This window comes from Dermacentor silvarum, chromosome 7, assembly GCF_013339745.2.
Source record: "Dermacentor silvarum isolate Dsil-2018 chromosome 7, BIME_Dsil_1.4, whole genome shotgun sequence".
NCBI lineage: Eukaryota > Metazoa > Arthropoda > Arachnida > Ixodida > Ixodidae > Dermacentor > Dermacentor silvarum.
The window spans coordinates 45232670-45250289 of record NC_051160.1 but is presented as its reverse complement, the minus strand read 5'-3'; the positions used below and the strand labels follow the sequence as shown (position 1 = coordinate 45250289).

Below are 17620 nucleotides of genomic sequence, written 5' to 3'. Positions count from 1 at the left end.
CAAACTTTCGCCATGGCCGCCATTTTTAACGATGTCATGCGCGCAGGTCACCCCACACTGGTTTAAGAGCATACCTGCCAAGTTTGGAGAAACCAAATCCGGGAGATTTTCTGACCGGAGGGATCAAATTGTCCATGTGCATCTGCACACAGACAACTTGATAAGACGTTTATTTACACATTTACAAATGACCACATGAACATCAAGGTCTCACTTTTGCAAGCATTTCATTGTCGCTGATACTGCCTTCAAAACTTCTTTAAAAATTTATTTAATTTCTTGGATTTTACATGCCACAGCCACGATCCGATTATGAGGCATGCTATAGTGGGTAACTCCAGATTAATTTCGACCACCTGGGGCTCTTTGACGTGCACCCAATACAAAATACAAGGGCACTTTTGCGTTTCACCCCCATCGAAATGCGGCTGCCGCAGCCGGGATTTGATACCACGACCTTGTGCTTAGCAGCGCAGCGCCAAAGTCACTAAGCAACCATGGCAGACGTTGAAAATTCTTCACAGTATGTTTGATTGTAACGAATTGCATTTCTTTGACATTTTGACATTTTGACATTTTGCGAAGAGGACGTTTCTCAGCGTCTCATCATACATGGACGCGCGGAACTATGTTCTCGCCTTTTTCCTGATGCTACATTGCCGCTCGCACTCTGCATTGCTTTGTGGTATCAACAAAATACCCAGCATCACTTCGGTTGAGCGCTACATTAAAAATACAGTCGAACCTCGATATAACGAAGTTGTACTTGCAGTGAAAAACTTCATTACATTGCGAATTTCGTTCGTTCGACGTTTTAATTCAATGGAACTAAGATCAAGAAATAAAAATAGTTGGTTACATCGCAAATTTCGTTAAATCGAAGTTCGTTATATTGAGGTTTGCTTGTAATTGAAGATACCCTTTACGCACGTGCGCCTTGCTTAAAGCCATGATTGACAGTAGGCCTACGCAATGCCAAAGCGGCGGACCCCGAGGAAAATGACGGAGAGTCTAGTGTAGTTAGTTGCGGAATGCGGCATTCGCTCACAAGCAGAATGAAACTATGGCCACTATGGCACGTAAAAACCTCGTCAGTGTAAAGAGCTGCGCTGCGGTTAACGAAATAACGCCATGTAGGGTTTTCATACTACTGTCTTAAGAATGCTATGCGCGATAAACTTCCAACTGGATTGGATGGGTTTGATACTTTTTGCCAAAGTTGGCCAGACAAAGCACTGGATGTGGATAGAAACGGGGCACAACAGCAATTTCCGGGAGATTTTCCTGTCAACCGTACAACTGGAAGAAATGGTCGAAATTCGTGAGTCTCCCGGATAATCTGGGACACTTGGCAGGCATGCAAGAGAGAAGGCGGTGATGCTGTGAGATTGATATTCGAATAATCGAGCATGTGCAACAGTCTGTTGGCGACTGCAAAGGAATTCTCATCTTTAGCTTGTCATGGCTATGGGCCATATTATGGCAATGAATCTAGCTCGCCAAAGCTGAAGCTTTCAATTATGCATGCATTTAAATTTACATTCGTTCGTTTCGAATACTTAAACACTGAATTCTGAAATTCAAGCAGGAGCAAATACCGACTAGCATAATATAATTAGATCGTTAAGTGCTGGAGGTCACGTAATTTCGAGTTTGTTAGGCTCGTTAAAACGAGAGGCATACGAAGCGTTCGCACCCCTCTGTCTGTGCTCTTCATGAATAGTGTCATACCGCTGCAGGTGACACTATCAGCCACGGCGGCAGAGTAGATGCAAAATCTTCACAGGCTTCGCTTCACATCAACGATTTGAAGATATCGTCAGCATGGCATTAAACCGCATCTTTCATCACTTTCAATAATTATTTTTCTCCTTTAAATTATTTTCTTTTTTCAAATTGCCCAATAATTTGGGGAATCCTACCGCCCCTTCTGAGTAAAAAAAAATCTGTAACAGTACTTGGATGCATAAAAGGAAGAACTTCAATTTAAAAAAATTTCAATATATCGCAAAGTAAAGTGACATTTTACTGACTTGGTTATATTGAGGTTTAACAGTATAACGACATTCCACTGCATTCAAAGTGATGTGACATGCTCATTCAAGTTGTCACATCAGTTTCCCAAAAAATATTCAGGACTTTCAATGCAAATGTTGATCTCTTGATTACACTCAACAGTGACACTGTTACAAAGATGGAAATTAAACATGAATGACTGCAAATAACCGAATTCCTTCATTAGGTCACACTCCAAAGTCATGGCAAATGTTTATATGTTTCCACATAAAGAAATTCATGGTGTAATCCTTGCAGCTTACGCATCAGGTAGTCGGCTCAGAAGTGCGCGCTCCTCCCTAAAATAATCATTCAATCATGATTATTTCCAGCAGTGCAATGATTTGCCAGTCACGGGTGAGTCAAACATGAAGCACAATTCCTAGTACATTTTTTTTTTTAAATGGTGGTTAACAAATGGACACTACATGCGCGCTCAGCCCAATAAATTTGAAGTTTTCAAACGCAGAACAACCATGGCCAGCTTTCAAAGTGAAACATGTTACTTTCCCGCTGTATCGAAACATTGTACAACTACAGTGGAATCTCGATGATACGATCACGGCCAATACGAATTTCCGGATGATACGAATTTTTCTGTGGTCCCGGCCGAGCCCCATTACTTTGCAACGTTCTAGAGAACGGTTGTTATGAATCGATTTTGGACCCGCGGCGGTTGATACGAATAAACGCCGCCCCATCCGACGGCCGCGAAAGAGAACAGCGCAATCACGCGCTTTCTCCCTTTCTCTTTTGGTGCGGAGGCGCGGACGTGGCGCCGGACAGCGCGGAGGCCGCGACTGGGCGCGAAGAGTTTGACGAGGAGGCGCTTTTCTTGCTTTTGCGCTTTTCCCCACGCAGGCGTGGGGAAGCGTGGCCACCGCAGTGAGCGAAGGGCAGCGAGCGAAGGTTCGTGCAGTCTATCGCTTCAACGGAAACTGAGGGGCGTAAGCACAGCGCATACAAAGGTCAGAGCCGAGTGGAGATCGCTTTCAAGATACGGTGCGCGCGACAAACCCGACAGCCGACACAAGCGCAAATTCATCATCATCATCATCAGCCTATATATATTTTTTGTCCACTGCAGGACGAAGGCCTCTCCCTGCGATCTCCAATTACCCCTGTCTTGCGCTAGCGTATTCCAACTTGCGCCTGCAAATTTCCTAACTTCATCATCCCATCTGGTTTTCTGCCGACCTCGACTGCGCTTGCCTTCTCTTGGTATCCATTCTGTAACCCTAATGGTCCACCGGTTATCCATCCTACGCATTACATGACCTGCCCAGCTCCATTTCTTCCGCTTAATGTCAACTACAATATCCGCTATCCCCGTTTGTTCTCTGATCCACACCGCTCTCTTCCCGTCTTTTAACGTTAGTCCTAAGATTTTTCGTTCCATCGCTCTTTGTGCGGTCCTTAACTTGTTCTCGAGCTTCTTTGTTAACCTCCAAGTTTCTGCCCCATATGTTAGCACCGGTAGAATGCAATGATTGTACACTTTTCTCTTCAACGACAGTGGTAAGCTCCCAGTCAGGATTTGGTATTGCCTGCCGTATGCACTCCAACCCAATTTTATTCTTCTGTAAATTTCTTTCTCGTGATCAGGGTCCCCTGTGAGTAATTTACCTAGATAAACGTACTCCTTTACAGACTCTAGAGGCTGACTGGCGATCCTGAATTCTTGTTCTCTTGCCAGGCTATTGAACATTATTTTTGTCTTCTGCATATTCATCTTCAACCCAATTCTTACACTTTCTCGATTAAGGTCCTCAATCATTTGTTGTAATTCATCTCCATTGTTGCTGAATAGGACAATGTCATCTGCAAACCGAAGGTTGCTAAGATATTCGCCGTTGATCCTCACTCTTAAGCCTTCCCAGTCTAAGAGCTTGAATACTTCTTCTAAGCATGCAGTGAATAGCATTGGAGAGATTGTGTCTCCTTGCCTGACCCCTTTCTTGATAGGTAACTTTCTACTTTTTTTGTGGAGAACCAAGGTAGCTGTGGAATCCTTGTAGATGTTTGCTAAGATATTCACGTATGCCTCCTGTACTCCTTGATTCCGCAATGCCTCTATGACTGCTGGTATCTCCACTGAATCAAATGCCTTTTCATAATCTATGAAAGCCATGTAGAGAGGTTGATTGTACTCTGCAGATTTCTCGATTACCTGATTTATGACATGGATATGATCCATCGTAGAATATCCCTTCCTGAAGCCAGCCTGTTCTCTTGGTTGGCTGAAGTCAAGTGTTGCCCTGATTCTATTGGAAATTATCTTGGTGAATATTTTATACAATACTGAAAGCAAGCTAAGCGCAAATTACAAGAACGCATTTGTTGGCAGAGTAAAAGCCGCCCCCCCCCCCCCCCCTCCCTCCTTCCCTCCCACCTGCGCTGCCTTCCTAGGTAAACGGCAGTCAGAAAAGGCCGCGTTGTAGCCAGTTCTGCACTATAAACAGTTACGTTATAAGTGATCTATACTGTAAATGCTTTTTACGTGCATGTGCCTGAGTGAGTTCACCTCCGACTCTTTAATTTAGCTAGTTTTAATTGTTTCTATGATACGAATTTCGGCTAATACGAATATTTTTCGTGACCCCGTGAGATTCGTATCATCGAGATTCCACTGTATATGGGAGCTTGTGTGTATTATATCTCATGCAATCAACTATTGTGCACGTTGTCACAAATGAAAATTATGCGGGTCTCATGCGCTGTGGGAATCGCTCCAAGCCAAGCCTTCGTTAATGTTTGAGGGCAATACTGTTCTTGTTTAGTGATCATTTGCATGCAGAGCACACGCCTCGCTCAACATAAGCATGAAGCGCTGCAACACTGCAGACACGGCCAAGTCTATCGCACACACCAAACCGATCTCGCCCTGTGAAGTCTCAAGGCGCCTGTTCGCATTTGTAAATGTTTAGCCCGGGTAAACAGCGAAGCAGCTTTAAATAGTGCTGCCCCATTTTGGATTATTGAAAAAAAAAAAAAAAGCACACTCGTGTCTTAAGGCATTTTTCACTACAAATCAACCCTGCTTTGTTTCATGTCTTCTGAACGAACTTTTCACCGTGCTCATCAGCCACCAACACAAACGCTTGATGTGGGGATCACCCACCGAATGAAAACTTCAATAAAGCCCAAGTGTAGCATAGAGGCATCACTACGTACTTGCTCGGTTGCCTGTTACGCTGCTACATTGGGCCATGCAACGAGTAGCAGCATAGCAGACGACTGTGCGAGGCCAGAGCAAGCGCTGTAGCAATGCAATGTACAGCGCCCACAGGGCCATTTTCTGTGTATTGATGTCACAACACACACACCTCTTGCAAAACCAAAACGAAACTAGTTTGTAGGAAAGCTTCTCTGGTGGTGAACTATTTAGGGTGCTCGGAGGATTGCCAGTATTTTTTTTTTAAGAGCTTCAAGGTCAAGCACCTTTATTCAGAGCGAAAAAATGAGTTCATAACAGCCGCGTCAGTAACCCTTCAAGCTCGAACTCTGTTCCCCAAGACATTACTGTTATGTGCTGTAAAGTAAGGGAGAATTATACACGTGCCTACTAACGTTACTGCATTTGGAACGCAGTGGACAGAAATGTGGATTTTGCAACATTCCCGCTGTACCGTTTCTCGATGCTCCCGGTGCTTTGCCTCTCCCTGCTGCTTACCTTTTATCACTGGAGCTAAAACCGGACAGTTGGGTGCAGTGTTCATGTCGAACTGAAGCAGGGGTCTCTCCTTCATTCGAAGCACGTCGTGCCAGATTGTGTGGTGGAAGCGCTGCAGCTGGATGCACTGGTCAGCGGTGAGGTTTACCAGGCCCGCCCGGACCACCAACACCAGCTCGTCGCCGGACCGCGTAAAGATTGGAAATGACGGCAACTGAAACATCACAGCATTCACATCTTTGTAAAGGAATGTGTCGCAATGCCCGTGCCCGTTTTCAATTAAATGACATGAATGCTGCCTCTCCAGTAAATGCACGGAGTATGCAACAGACATTATGATGCCATGAAAAGCAGTTTTAAAATGAGCAGACTCTTTGATTCAGCTATAGCAAGTGCAATTAGCATAACTTGTATGCGAGATTAAAAACAAAAGTTAAGATTTTCATTCCATTATCTAATTGTTGAGGCAGATTCAACTAAATTAAAGGGAAAATGAGACATCCACCCAATCGTAGCAATTGCACATGGGTTCCACGAAAGAAAAGCCTCGCAGTTGAAGAAAAATTGACTGACCCGGGACTTGAACCCGGGACCAGCGCCTTTCCGGGGCTGCCGCTCTACCACCTGAGCTAACCAGGTGGCTTGATGAAATATGGAAATGTGCGTAGGCTACAACGAAGGTTGCTGATTATTTTTGGCCCAGGGAAGCCTAATTAAGTTTCAAGAAGTGCCAAGGAATCCAATCGACTTTGCTCTTAACTTACATATGTGAGCCCCACTGCCAAATGAAAGCGCATAAATCAACTAATCACCGGATGGTTATTGCTCATTACAGAGACCTAAATCGGCAAACAGTGCTTATGTTTGATAGTAAGGGTGCTTTCTGAATTATTTTCTTTAATATAGAGAGTCCCTTAAGTGACTTTCGATTTTGGCTGTAAACTATACATCATACAGCTCATTAATGCAGCATTTTGCCTGTGTCCACATATTCTGAGTCATTAGTGATCAGTCATATTGACAAAGTACGCACAATCTCTATGGTCTCAAGCCAAAGGCTAGTGTGGGGGGTCGTTTACAAAAAATACAGTAGAGATACTGTGTAGAGATACTGTCAATGGAATACTCGGTGGAAAAAACAACAAAAGCAGATTATGGAATTAAAATTTTGCGAGGAGGTACAAACACATGTCAAACAGCATCAATAGCAAAGAACCAAAAATTTACAACATAACTTTGTCACAGAACTCCTAAAGCCCCCACTGTCCTTCAGCAGCACATGCAATGAATAAACACAGCAGTTGTAGAAAGGGGTCACGTTTCCGCATCGCTCAGAGGCCGAGTTTGAAAACCAACCAAGCAACCTTAGCAATCGTCGGTCTGAACCTTTACTCTCCCCTCAATACTGCCTTGTCAGGTTGGTCTGGACATTAAAAGTCATCCTTACGCAAGGCATGTCCTCACGGAGGAGCAGGGCGAACCACAGCGGGCAATCCTCGGGGTCGACGAGCTTCTCCTTCCGCCAGTTCTGGAGATCGGACGCCAGGCGTACCAGCTGTGTCGTCAGGATGTGCAGGCGGTAGTGGCCCGCTTCCAAGACTCGTGCCTCGGTAAACAGCTTACACACCTGAGGGGGAAAAGGAAACCGGTAGAGTTCAGATAGTCCACCGGCTCTGAACTCATTCATTGCAATGGCAGTGACACCTACCACTCAAGCGGATGCCCTCACTCCCCACGTAAGACTCCTGCATTCCCGATCAAACTCCCCTGCCTTTGCGACACCCGATGATAGCGATAGTAAGCTCCCGGCACACATCTTAACGCAAAAGTTCAATTTGCAATCACTGTCACTAAGCGCTTCTCACCGACAGTGACTGCCATTTTGACTTGTCTTGAGCGATGTAAAAAAAAAAAGTGTGGTGCCAGCAATGTGCCATCTGCTTCGAACACTCACACCTTGCCGGACTTTCCTTGCACTACGTGCTCTGTCTGCCCACCACCTAACAGCAAGGGAGTTGCCATTGCATTGTGACCACAATTCTTTCACTCACACGATGAAACAGCACAAATGAGAGAACGCCTGCAGAAACTACCTCAGGCTGACCGCTGAGAATATTGATACGCACATGCAAAAACCGGAACCTATGCACACGCTGATAACTCACTTCATTTCATATTGCCAAACTTAGCTATATGGTTCAACTGTGATAAAAAAATTAAAATACAAAATCTCTAGTGCCCTGAATGTGCTAAAATTTTGCCAGCTTGCTGTGGGGTATGTACGGTTTAACATGTGGTGAATAATACAAGCTCGAAAATGTGTCATGGCTCCTCTAAATGATATCCGCCATTGAATGCAGATGATACACAGTACAGAGGACAGCAGTATACTTTTTTTATGCATAGGTGTCTGCCTTTTGCACGATAGCAGTCATTTTGTCCCCATACATCTAAAGACATGTAGCAGTTATATAGGCCTTATTACCAATTAGGTGCTCGCCACTTTGCTAGGCAGTCTATACTGCACGTAATTAACATTCTACGAATAAATGGTCATTCCTTGCTCATTAAAGCCCGAAAGCTGGTGCATTGATTTTGACACAAAAAAGAAATTAGCTGCGTCGTGAATAAGTGCGAAGAGCATGAAAACTTGTGACCAGTGATTACCCGCTTCTGATACACTCTCCTGCGCTTCTTTGTGCCAGGCTTGGGTGCACCCGGAGGTGCATCATCCGCTTCTTCGTTGTCCGAGTCCTCCATGAGTTTCAGAATGCGCTTCACGGGCAGCAAGCAGTTGTCAAACTCATCTGGCAAAAACACAGAAGAAGTCGGTGATATGATTATCATTATTGTTTTTATGTGCTATACCTTCCTTTACCTTTTTACGTTATCAGTCTGCCTATTCATACTATTCATGGAGGAACGAACGAATTAGGAGGGAGCTTGCGCAACAAGGTTGACGCCGAACTTATCAGCCCCACACGTGATCGTCGAGTTCCTTCCTCCCTCCATGATACTACTGCATACTCAATGCATCTGCCAATGTTAACGGCCGTATCTTCCGGTCTATAAGTCGCACCTGCCTCAAATCGACAGTTTTTCCGTAACAAAACGTATAGAACTCGCACCAGTGTAAGACACACCTGTTAATTTGGTAAGCGATTTAAACAAATTACAGCGACGTTTCATTTTGTGAACGCGGGTCACTCCTATTTTGGGAACGTGGGTTGCATTCCTATATACTTGCGATAGCAATGATACGGACACTTCAGGTACATTTCTGCCGTCGTGGTTGCCGCAATGTTCCATATGAAGTCCAAGGGCAATAACATCGTCCCCGAGCGCCATATGATGTATGTGTGAGTAAAAGCAAGCGACAGTGAGTCGAATAGCGAACAAGGGAGCAAAGCGGGAAGGCCGTGCAGCAGGGAGGTGGATTTGGCTTGAACTCAGATAGCAACTGCATAGGTTGCAAAGCGGCGCCTGCCATATCTTGAAAGTGATCTGCAGTTGCGACGACTGCGGGGTCGGTTGGCTCGCAGTCGGCCTGCACGCCACTTGCATTGCTGCTCCGTCCTTCTGTCATGGCGATCGGCAACTCAATCCCGAGACGAACCCGGTACCTCCATAGCACGCACACAACCCGTAGCAACTGCCAGAGGAGGTCAACCCAGCGCGCTTCGCGTGGCCATAGCATCCAATTTAATTTTGATGAATTAAAAAAAAAAGAAAAAGAGGGTATCGCATATAAGTCACACACCTTCCTATAAGACGCACCGATGAAAAATTCCGAAGAAAATAAAAAATGTGACTTATACACCGGAAAATACGGTAGTTAAATTAATGAGGAGTGATTTTAATAGTAATAGGCGAAGTGAAACCTTTAAGCTATTCAGCAGTTCGCTACCAGAAATGGGGCAATCACTTGAAATTAAACTAAGAGAGGCATAAAAATGTATATATGTTAATGACCGTATGTATATAGATGTATACAGCCAACTCTGGTTAAGATGAACTCAAAGGGACCATAAAGATCTGATTGTTTTATCAGAAGTTAGTTTTAAGAGGACACTCTACCTAGGGAGTTCTTACCTAAATGGTTGGGAACGGAGAAATAATTTTGCATATAGTGCGAAAATTTGTGATTCCGGTGACATAGCTTATAAGCGGTCTATGCTGTAATGCATACGCCAGCTGGGACCAGAGAACCAATTCCGAATTATTAGCTTTTCCGAATTAACGAGGGTCGAATTACTGAAATTTTACTGTATTTCAGAAAGTGACACTGTGAGAATACGGCACCTTTATTTGGCCACATGTGAAATAAAGTTACTTATTTGCTGGCGAATGCGGTATTTCGGACTCACGATTTAGTAAGACTTTGTGGCGGTCCCTGTTAAGTCCGAATTATCGGTCAGCCAATGTACACACTGTAACAATTTCACATAAAATGCAAACTCGTATGCCACATTTGTCCGCTATGATGTTCTCGCAGATGCAATTTACGAAACTGATATCTGTCTTTGGTTGCGAGTTACAGATTTGTGAACTTCGTGCTTCAGCAGTTCTTTTTTTTTTTAAGGTTAGAACTTTTCGGCCACTTTCGTAAAATGCACAAGGCCTTAAATCAAAATTATACATCCTACAACTTGCCCTTCTCTCTCATCAAACGCCACAAATTTCATTCATATTGGTCCTATGGTTGTCTAGTTCGAGCATTTCTGCGCTTTTTCATAAAACGCTGTTATAAGAAAACTGGATATAACAAAATAATGGATATAACAATGTAAGTGAAATTCCCCTTGAAACCCACATGAAGAGTGATATTTCAGTACAAGCCATAACAGATATAACAAAGTAATTATTCCTCCTCCTTCAACTTTGTCATAACGAGGTATTGCTGTACATGAATAGGGAAACGAGTTTGCCCCAACAGACTGGATCCACAAAGCAAAAAAGTCTACTATTCTTGGTGCACTCAAATGTTCATGACACAAAACAATGAAAGGGCATTAAAAAAAAAAACAAAGTAAAGAAAGACATTTATTGAACTTACATGATACAATTAGTTTTTTTACGTACTCTTACTTAACCTGTTGAGTCGTCGTTTCTTGCCAGCGCTGTGCAAACCCATGTGCAGTTGCGAATGCTAACATTTCACCTAGCCTGCAACATTTAGTGCCCTCATGTTATTAAACAAATGAGTTCACCAAAATATTTGGCACCTTAAGTGCTACACAATGTGCAAACACCAGTGGTTCTTGTGGCTTCTAGGCAGTGTCCTTACCCCTATTACCAGCCTACAGAAGCACTTCAAATACTTCCTCAATTGTCGTTTCTATGGTGTCAGCCCTATAAGGTTTCCACATCATCGTCGATGCTGGTGTAGTTGTTCAAGTCAACAAACAGAAACACTGTTTGCTTCACGAGTAGCTAGCCCAACTGTCGGAAGCAGCTGTGGAAGTTTCCCTTAATGAGGAGGCCAGCGATTCATTCTAAAAATTTGCGGTTAATTCTAAGCATATTTTTTTTTTGATTGAGTCTGTGGGAAACCAACCAAATGTTCGCACTTTGTTTCTCGTATCCAAAAACTCAGCTTATCTGGGTTTGCTTTAATGGGAGCCTACTGTATACAGTAGAATCTCGATGATTCGAGTCTCTAGGGATGGCATAAAAATTCTTATCACCCGAAATTCGAATTACCCAAAACAGTTATAAAATCAGAAGATGCAGCAATGAAATGGCTGATTTGCTCAAGATTTCCAATTTCTTGAATTAATTTTTTTCCCCCAGCAATGATAAGAACTTCCTTTATCTCATGGTGATATATCTGGAAGAAATACACAGCTCTATTTGAGAAAATTTCAATTTTTTAGTGTCTTCGTCTAAAAAATCGGGAAAAAAATCGGGCTTGGGGAGGTGCTATCACACCGCTAATTGTGTGGGCACAGCTTTCCATTGATGTGCGCTACCGTCTTGGCATCGCAGCAAGCATGAGAGATCGGAGATTCAGATAGTCGCAGCGCTGCATTTCTCCTTGCAGAAATAAAACCAACAAAACGACCACAAGAAGGAAAAATTAACGTCGCAATTCATTCCTGCAAGTCACATGACGGGGAGCGAGCGCTCCTATTGGCTGACGCAAATTTGAATCACTAGTGCGCTTGTTTCGTGCACAATTTAGCAGCAGCGGGCTGCGCACTTTCCATATTCCAAGGTTGACATTTCAAGATCTGCCTGGTTGTCTGGAGTTTATTTCGTTGCAGCGCCCTACTTGCTGCCTCATGTGATAAGGGCATGATTTGCAAAAGATAAGGAAATCTGTTTACTTTTCATTGTGGTGGTGAAGCCACCCTGCATCACGCAATTTGACGGGTGCAAAGGTAGAAAAGTTTAGAATTCTCATCGGCCGCCGAAGACAATGGAAGGCATCGAATACCGAGATAAGGCTACCCATGGAAGCGTTTGCTGCTGATCTTGCTGATGCGGCAACACTTGGTCGCGTGTGATTGCCAGCTTCTGATAAAGTTATAAGGTGTTTGAAAATGGCCGACAACTAAGTTGCATGATAGTAGACAAATCAAATGCCCTTTCCTTCTTTTTCGGCGGAGGGGGGGGGGGGGGGGGCGTCATGGCCGAGTGACGTAAGTTGCCCTGACAACAGGAATGCGACCGGTGCATCGGCAAGGCCGCTCTACCGGCCTGAAAACAGACAGCATGTGGAGCTAATGGCGCACTGGAGATTGCGTGGCAACATGATTGTCTGTATCATATGCCACAGCGCAAAAGCTGTTCGTATCATTCGAAATTTAGCACGTTGTATGCTAATGAACTTGGGCTGGGACTTTTGAGAACTTCATATAATTAGGAAATTCTTATCAGGCGTGATCATATCACCGAGATTATACTGTATGTCACATTCCTCACAGTCTAAGTCGGTAGAAAACAGTAGAAAAAGTTGAGGCTTTGCAGTGTGGCAATATCTCACACACACAAAAAAAAAACATGCATTTCAATTCTCATGCAACAGATGTCTGCATCTTCGAGTAATCCAGTTGAAGAATTAGAATTGTGCTATCTGCCTCAGAAAATTTTCAAAAATTTATATTACTAAATATTAAAAAAAAGGACCATCTGGTATTAAAACAAAAAAAAAAAAGCCAGATTTCATAGTCTGGGAGAACCCAAGCTTGCTTTTTCAGAAGAACATAAATTGAGCGGAAAGCAAAATTCTTGTACGTACTTATTTGGTGCAGCCGCTTGCATGTCTCGAGGGCAGCAGCCATCTTTGCATACTTTTTTGTTTCCATTGGCCGTCCCTGCGCGAAAGACGAGGACACCTTGGCACGTGCACCTCAGAAACAGCTGGCTACCATAAAAAGGGCTCAAGGTTCGTGCTGTCTGTGTGAAGGCCAGTGCACGACACACAATAAATGGTCCAGTTAAGCTTTGTTAAAGGTTTCCACTGTTCAAATACAACAAAAAAGGCCACCAAAGCAAAGCCAGATGACTTGCGAAGTGTGCTGGCACAAATACAGTTGAACCTTGCGGAGTTGAACAGAGTTATATCTGATGTGAAAACGCCTTTGTTTGAACTAATTTTCGTAAGTGCAAGTGCTGATATTTGCAGAAAAATAGTGTAATCAGGTCTGTGCAAAAGAAAGGCTCAGTGTGATGCCCCCGATAAGACAGCAAACAGACAGCCAGGAATAGGCGGAAAGACAGGGAGGTTAGCCAGTTAGCAGACCGGCTGGCTACCCTGTGCTGGGGAAAGGGTGAAGCATCAAATGGTCCATCGAGCGAAAACGCCGGTGGCGTCTGAAGCAGCGAACGACACCTAAATTCCCAATGGCTGCTACACCACGTCACTAGCGCGCCTCAACAGAGAAGAGCGGGAAACTCAGGGTCGCTATAACGTAAAATGATTCCAAACTGTTTTGATTCCAATTTCTGCAATCAACCCCCAGAATTGGTCAAAACATTTTCGGGCCAGTCCCAACTTCGCCTGTCTGTCACGCGACGTCACGAAAACCGCGATAGCTTCCCATCTCATATAACGTGTACACACTGATTATGCATGATTAAACCGCACAAAAGAAAAATAATCATTCCTGATTCGACGCCTTTCACCATTAGCCCTCTGCTGTTGGTCCAATGTTCTCTGGCTACACCCACTTCATCTGTCTGTCACGCGACCTCACAAAACCGCGAAAACTCACCACGTCAAAGTGACGTGTACGCGAAAAAAAAAAAATGCATTAATATGCTAAACAAAACTAAAAATTTTTCTGAATAGCCACAGACTGCCCCGTTCTGAAAGGAATAGAAGATGGCTGTCTTCTAAGACGTCTTGTAAAAGGCGTCCTGTAGCAAAGGGCGTCCTGTAGATCTTCTTAAGCCTGTTGGCAGCTTGCCGTGCCGATACACAGCCCGAGAACAGCACTAAGTTAGAAACAGATGTTTTGCACTGTCTCAACATGCAACTGTATGGTCAGTAGGGCTATTTATGCAGACGAATGTAGTACTGGGCAGAGGCTATGAAGACGTGTGCTGCACTTGGCTGATGGGTCAGTAGCCAATCAGAGCAGATTGCTCGTCGTCTAATGCATTAGACGACGAAAAGCACCTGACTTTGCACTAGCCTGACTTCACACCCACTGGCTGCGTATATGCCCTTGCCTATCTGAAACTAAAAGCCGATGTACGAGTTTCCTTTCAGCAGCAAATTAGACAAGCTGCAGCTAAATACATTGCCAAATGCACAGCGCCACGAAGACAACTTCTCTATGCATATAACACAGCGTGTAGTCGGAAACAGCCTGCATATCTGTACATGCGCCATCTGTGCGTTGGAAAATTTTTTCTTCTTGGAAAATTACCTCCCCTTCCTCTGTGACTCACGGTCGCGCCTGCACTTAGCTGCCATCCCTGCAGCTAACCTTCACTATTGTCGCCACATCAGCGCTTACAGCCGCAGACAAAATGGCGCTACGCATTTGCAATGCCGGCCTGTTTGTTCGTCGTCTGCTGCCGACACTCATCAAATGTGCGAGGTAGGAAGTGTAGTTTTCATGCTACACTACTGGTATAAAAAGGCTTCGTGTAGGTGGGAGGAGCTACCCTTTCCTTACACCAATGAAAAAAATGGCGACTTCCTACACTAGCTACACTCATGTAGCCAGTGTAGAAAAAAAAAATTTTAAGATTAAAAATAGCCCTAGTGTGAACGCACTAGATCAGCGCATCGGCCTCCCAGCTGTCGGCCAGCCAAGCCGAGCCGAGCCATAGGTCAAAATGCACACGTAAGTGTGCTTTTGGAATCGATATTTAAGTACAATTGGATATACAGTTGACTTCTGCTGATTTGACTTCAGTTAATTCAATTTTTAGGTTAATTCGCTGCTGACTGAAGGTCCCGACCTGAGCCCATGCCTTTCTACGGGCCCAAAGTTAGGCAATTTCGATCCTAAAATTGGCCTTCGTTGGATAATTTGAACCCAACCTGTCAACACACATGCATCTGACCACTAAGGTGACCCGAACAGCGACCCTTTTAGTGGCAGCATTAGTCTCAGTGGAGATTAGAGGACAGATTAGAGGACACTAACACACATCATATCCCGTCGAAAATGCCTATTTTTGGCCTGCCCAAGAAGCTTTTCAAGCAATAATGGTCGCTGACGATGTATCATTATAGTATATAACTCATTCTAATGAGTGCCTTTCCTTATCCCAAAAAATTGGCCCGAAAATTGACTTCGCAGTGCAATGGATACGAAACCAAAATCTTGCAGCATTTATATGCTTCACCTTGCGGCATTTATATACTTCACTACATAACATGGCTGTACTGCAGTGAAGTTGACTTAACAAAACTCTCCGCCATCATGCAATAAATACACTTTAGACCCTTGCACATTTTCCTTGCTAAAATATCGGGCACACTTTAGATTTCTACTTTGTTTAGGAGCTTTAATGTCACTTATACATTAGTTTTCTACTTTATATGCATAGAAAACATGCACACATTTGATTTGGGGGCGTGTTAGAATCGGACAAATACTGCTAAATTATTTGATGGTGTGTCTTGGCATTTCTTTTTCCCTCATGTTTAATTTGACACGCCGGATAATTCAATCAATTTAATCAGTCCCGTCAGGGTCAAATTAACAGAAGTCGACTGTATGTCTTTTCCTTTCTGCCGCAGTGCAACCTATCACTTGATGGTCAGCATTTGCGGTATCCTTTTCTCTCACAGTGTTTGCGTATTTTGTGTGTGCGCTTTCAATGTCATGCATTTCAGGTCATCCCCAATACCTGGATGGCCTCTTTGAGAGGACTCGTCATGGGCAGGTAGACAGTGCAGATGTACATATCTTTGCCGTCCACTGATATGGTGCTCATCTGATAGGTGGGCTTCAGGTGCGTGAACATGTCTGATGGAAGGACCATACAGTATCTGCAAAATCGAGAGAGAGGGCGAAACAAACATTTACTGCTCATGTTTTAAATCTGCTCCTCCCTTTCGGCATTGAGTGTTTTTCGAAAGTGCAAGAAATGAAATTTCTACCACATTAGCAAGCTTTTAATTTAAATGCTATTTATTGGCAATATACTGTTAGATATTAAATGACAGCACAAATTGTACCAACTAATTTTGCAGCTGAGGCAGTACCACACTTCGTGAGCGTATAAGCTGCACCGAGAATTCTAAAAAAATTTGACTGTAAGCTTGAGGTGTGGCTTCACAGCAGCGTGAATTTCCCCATCTGGACACCTGGACACATGACCGCTGTGATAATAAAATTGCGTGAGCACCAATTTGAGGAGAGCTTATAGACAGCAGGGTTAAGAGCTGCAGAAAGTCTTCATTCTGTTATCACTTGTGCATTAAAAAGATTATGCATAAATTAAAGACGAGAGACATTTAACCAGAGAGCAGAAAAAAAAAAAAGAACTCAAAACACCTCTGAAAGTGGCACTGCATGCACATATGTTACCACAAGAATGTTTCCAGCAGACACAATGTCAAGTGACATTTTTTATCCCCCCCCCCCCTTGAGAAGCTGTCCACAGTGGGATATTGTAAGAAATAGTACAATCAACCACAGTGTTTTTCCATTCAGCATCCAGTGGAGTGCAACCACCACAAATTTATATTTATGCACAACAAATTTCACGCAAACACTTTACTTACTGTTTAATGTTTATTTACAGGATTCCTGCATTGCCATAACGGCATCACTACAGGAGGCAGGGGAGAGGAGAGGTGTGTAAACAAAGTCCACATAGTGTGATAACACTGCCGGGCAAATTAACTGTGGGGAAATTAAAACACTAGATATTTCCAATGGCATAAGCAATACCAAATTCAAAATACAATATGAAATGGCATAAACTATAAAAAAACAGCGTGCATATAGAATAGAGCATCATAAGTTACAATAAAAAAAGAACATTATCATGGTTATGTTCATTCTCTTCTGGAAGAGGATTCAAGTTTCTAACTGTTAAAAACACATTCACACGCACACATGCACGCACAAGTTGGCAACATTATAAGTTCTAAAGGAGAATCCTTGCACATTTTCCAAGAGCTGACAATGCATCGAAAGATATGTTGGCTCCAAAAGATTGCAACAGGAGGACACGTAACGAGGGCAAACACCTGCACCCATCGCACAACACACACACCCGCATATGATCTGGCTTAAAATCTTTTATTTGGGACAAGTATGTCACATGAAGGCAAACAAACCTGTTGACAAGGCCAATGGCAGAGGTTAGTGTGATGCGAGGAGCACCATCCTCACGCAGGGGCATGTATGGCGGCAGCAGCTCATCAACGGCAAAGCTCAGCATGACCTCGGAGCCGAGCGGCGCCTTCCTTTC

At 43.7% G+C, this 17620-nt stretch overlaps 1 protein-coding gene across 1 annotated transcript in view; it reads right to left on the bottom strand.

Annotated features, from left to right (window-relative positions):
- LOC119458835 (endoribonuclease Dicer) overlaps nucleotides 1-17620 on the bottom strand; it is a 56057-nt gene that overhangs the window by 27966 nt on the left and 10471 nt on the right. Inside the window, exons 2-7 of the mRNA XM_037720698.2 lie at nucleotides 17487-17615; nucleotides 16046-16187; nucleotides 12972-13047; nucleotides 8396-8535; nucleotides 7176-7355; nucleotides 5729-5942 (exon numbers count right to left, since the gene is read on the bottom strand). Of these exons, the coding sequence (XP_037576626.1) occupies nucleotides 5729-5942; nucleotides 7176-7355; nucleotides 8396-8535; nucleotides 12972-13047; nucleotides 16046-16187; nucleotides 17487-17615 (881 nt within the window). The remainder of the gene's footprint in view (nucleotides 1-5728; nucleotides 5943-7175; nucleotides 7356-8395; nucleotides 8536-12971; nucleotides 13048-16045; nucleotides 16188-17486; nucleotides 17616-17620) is intronic.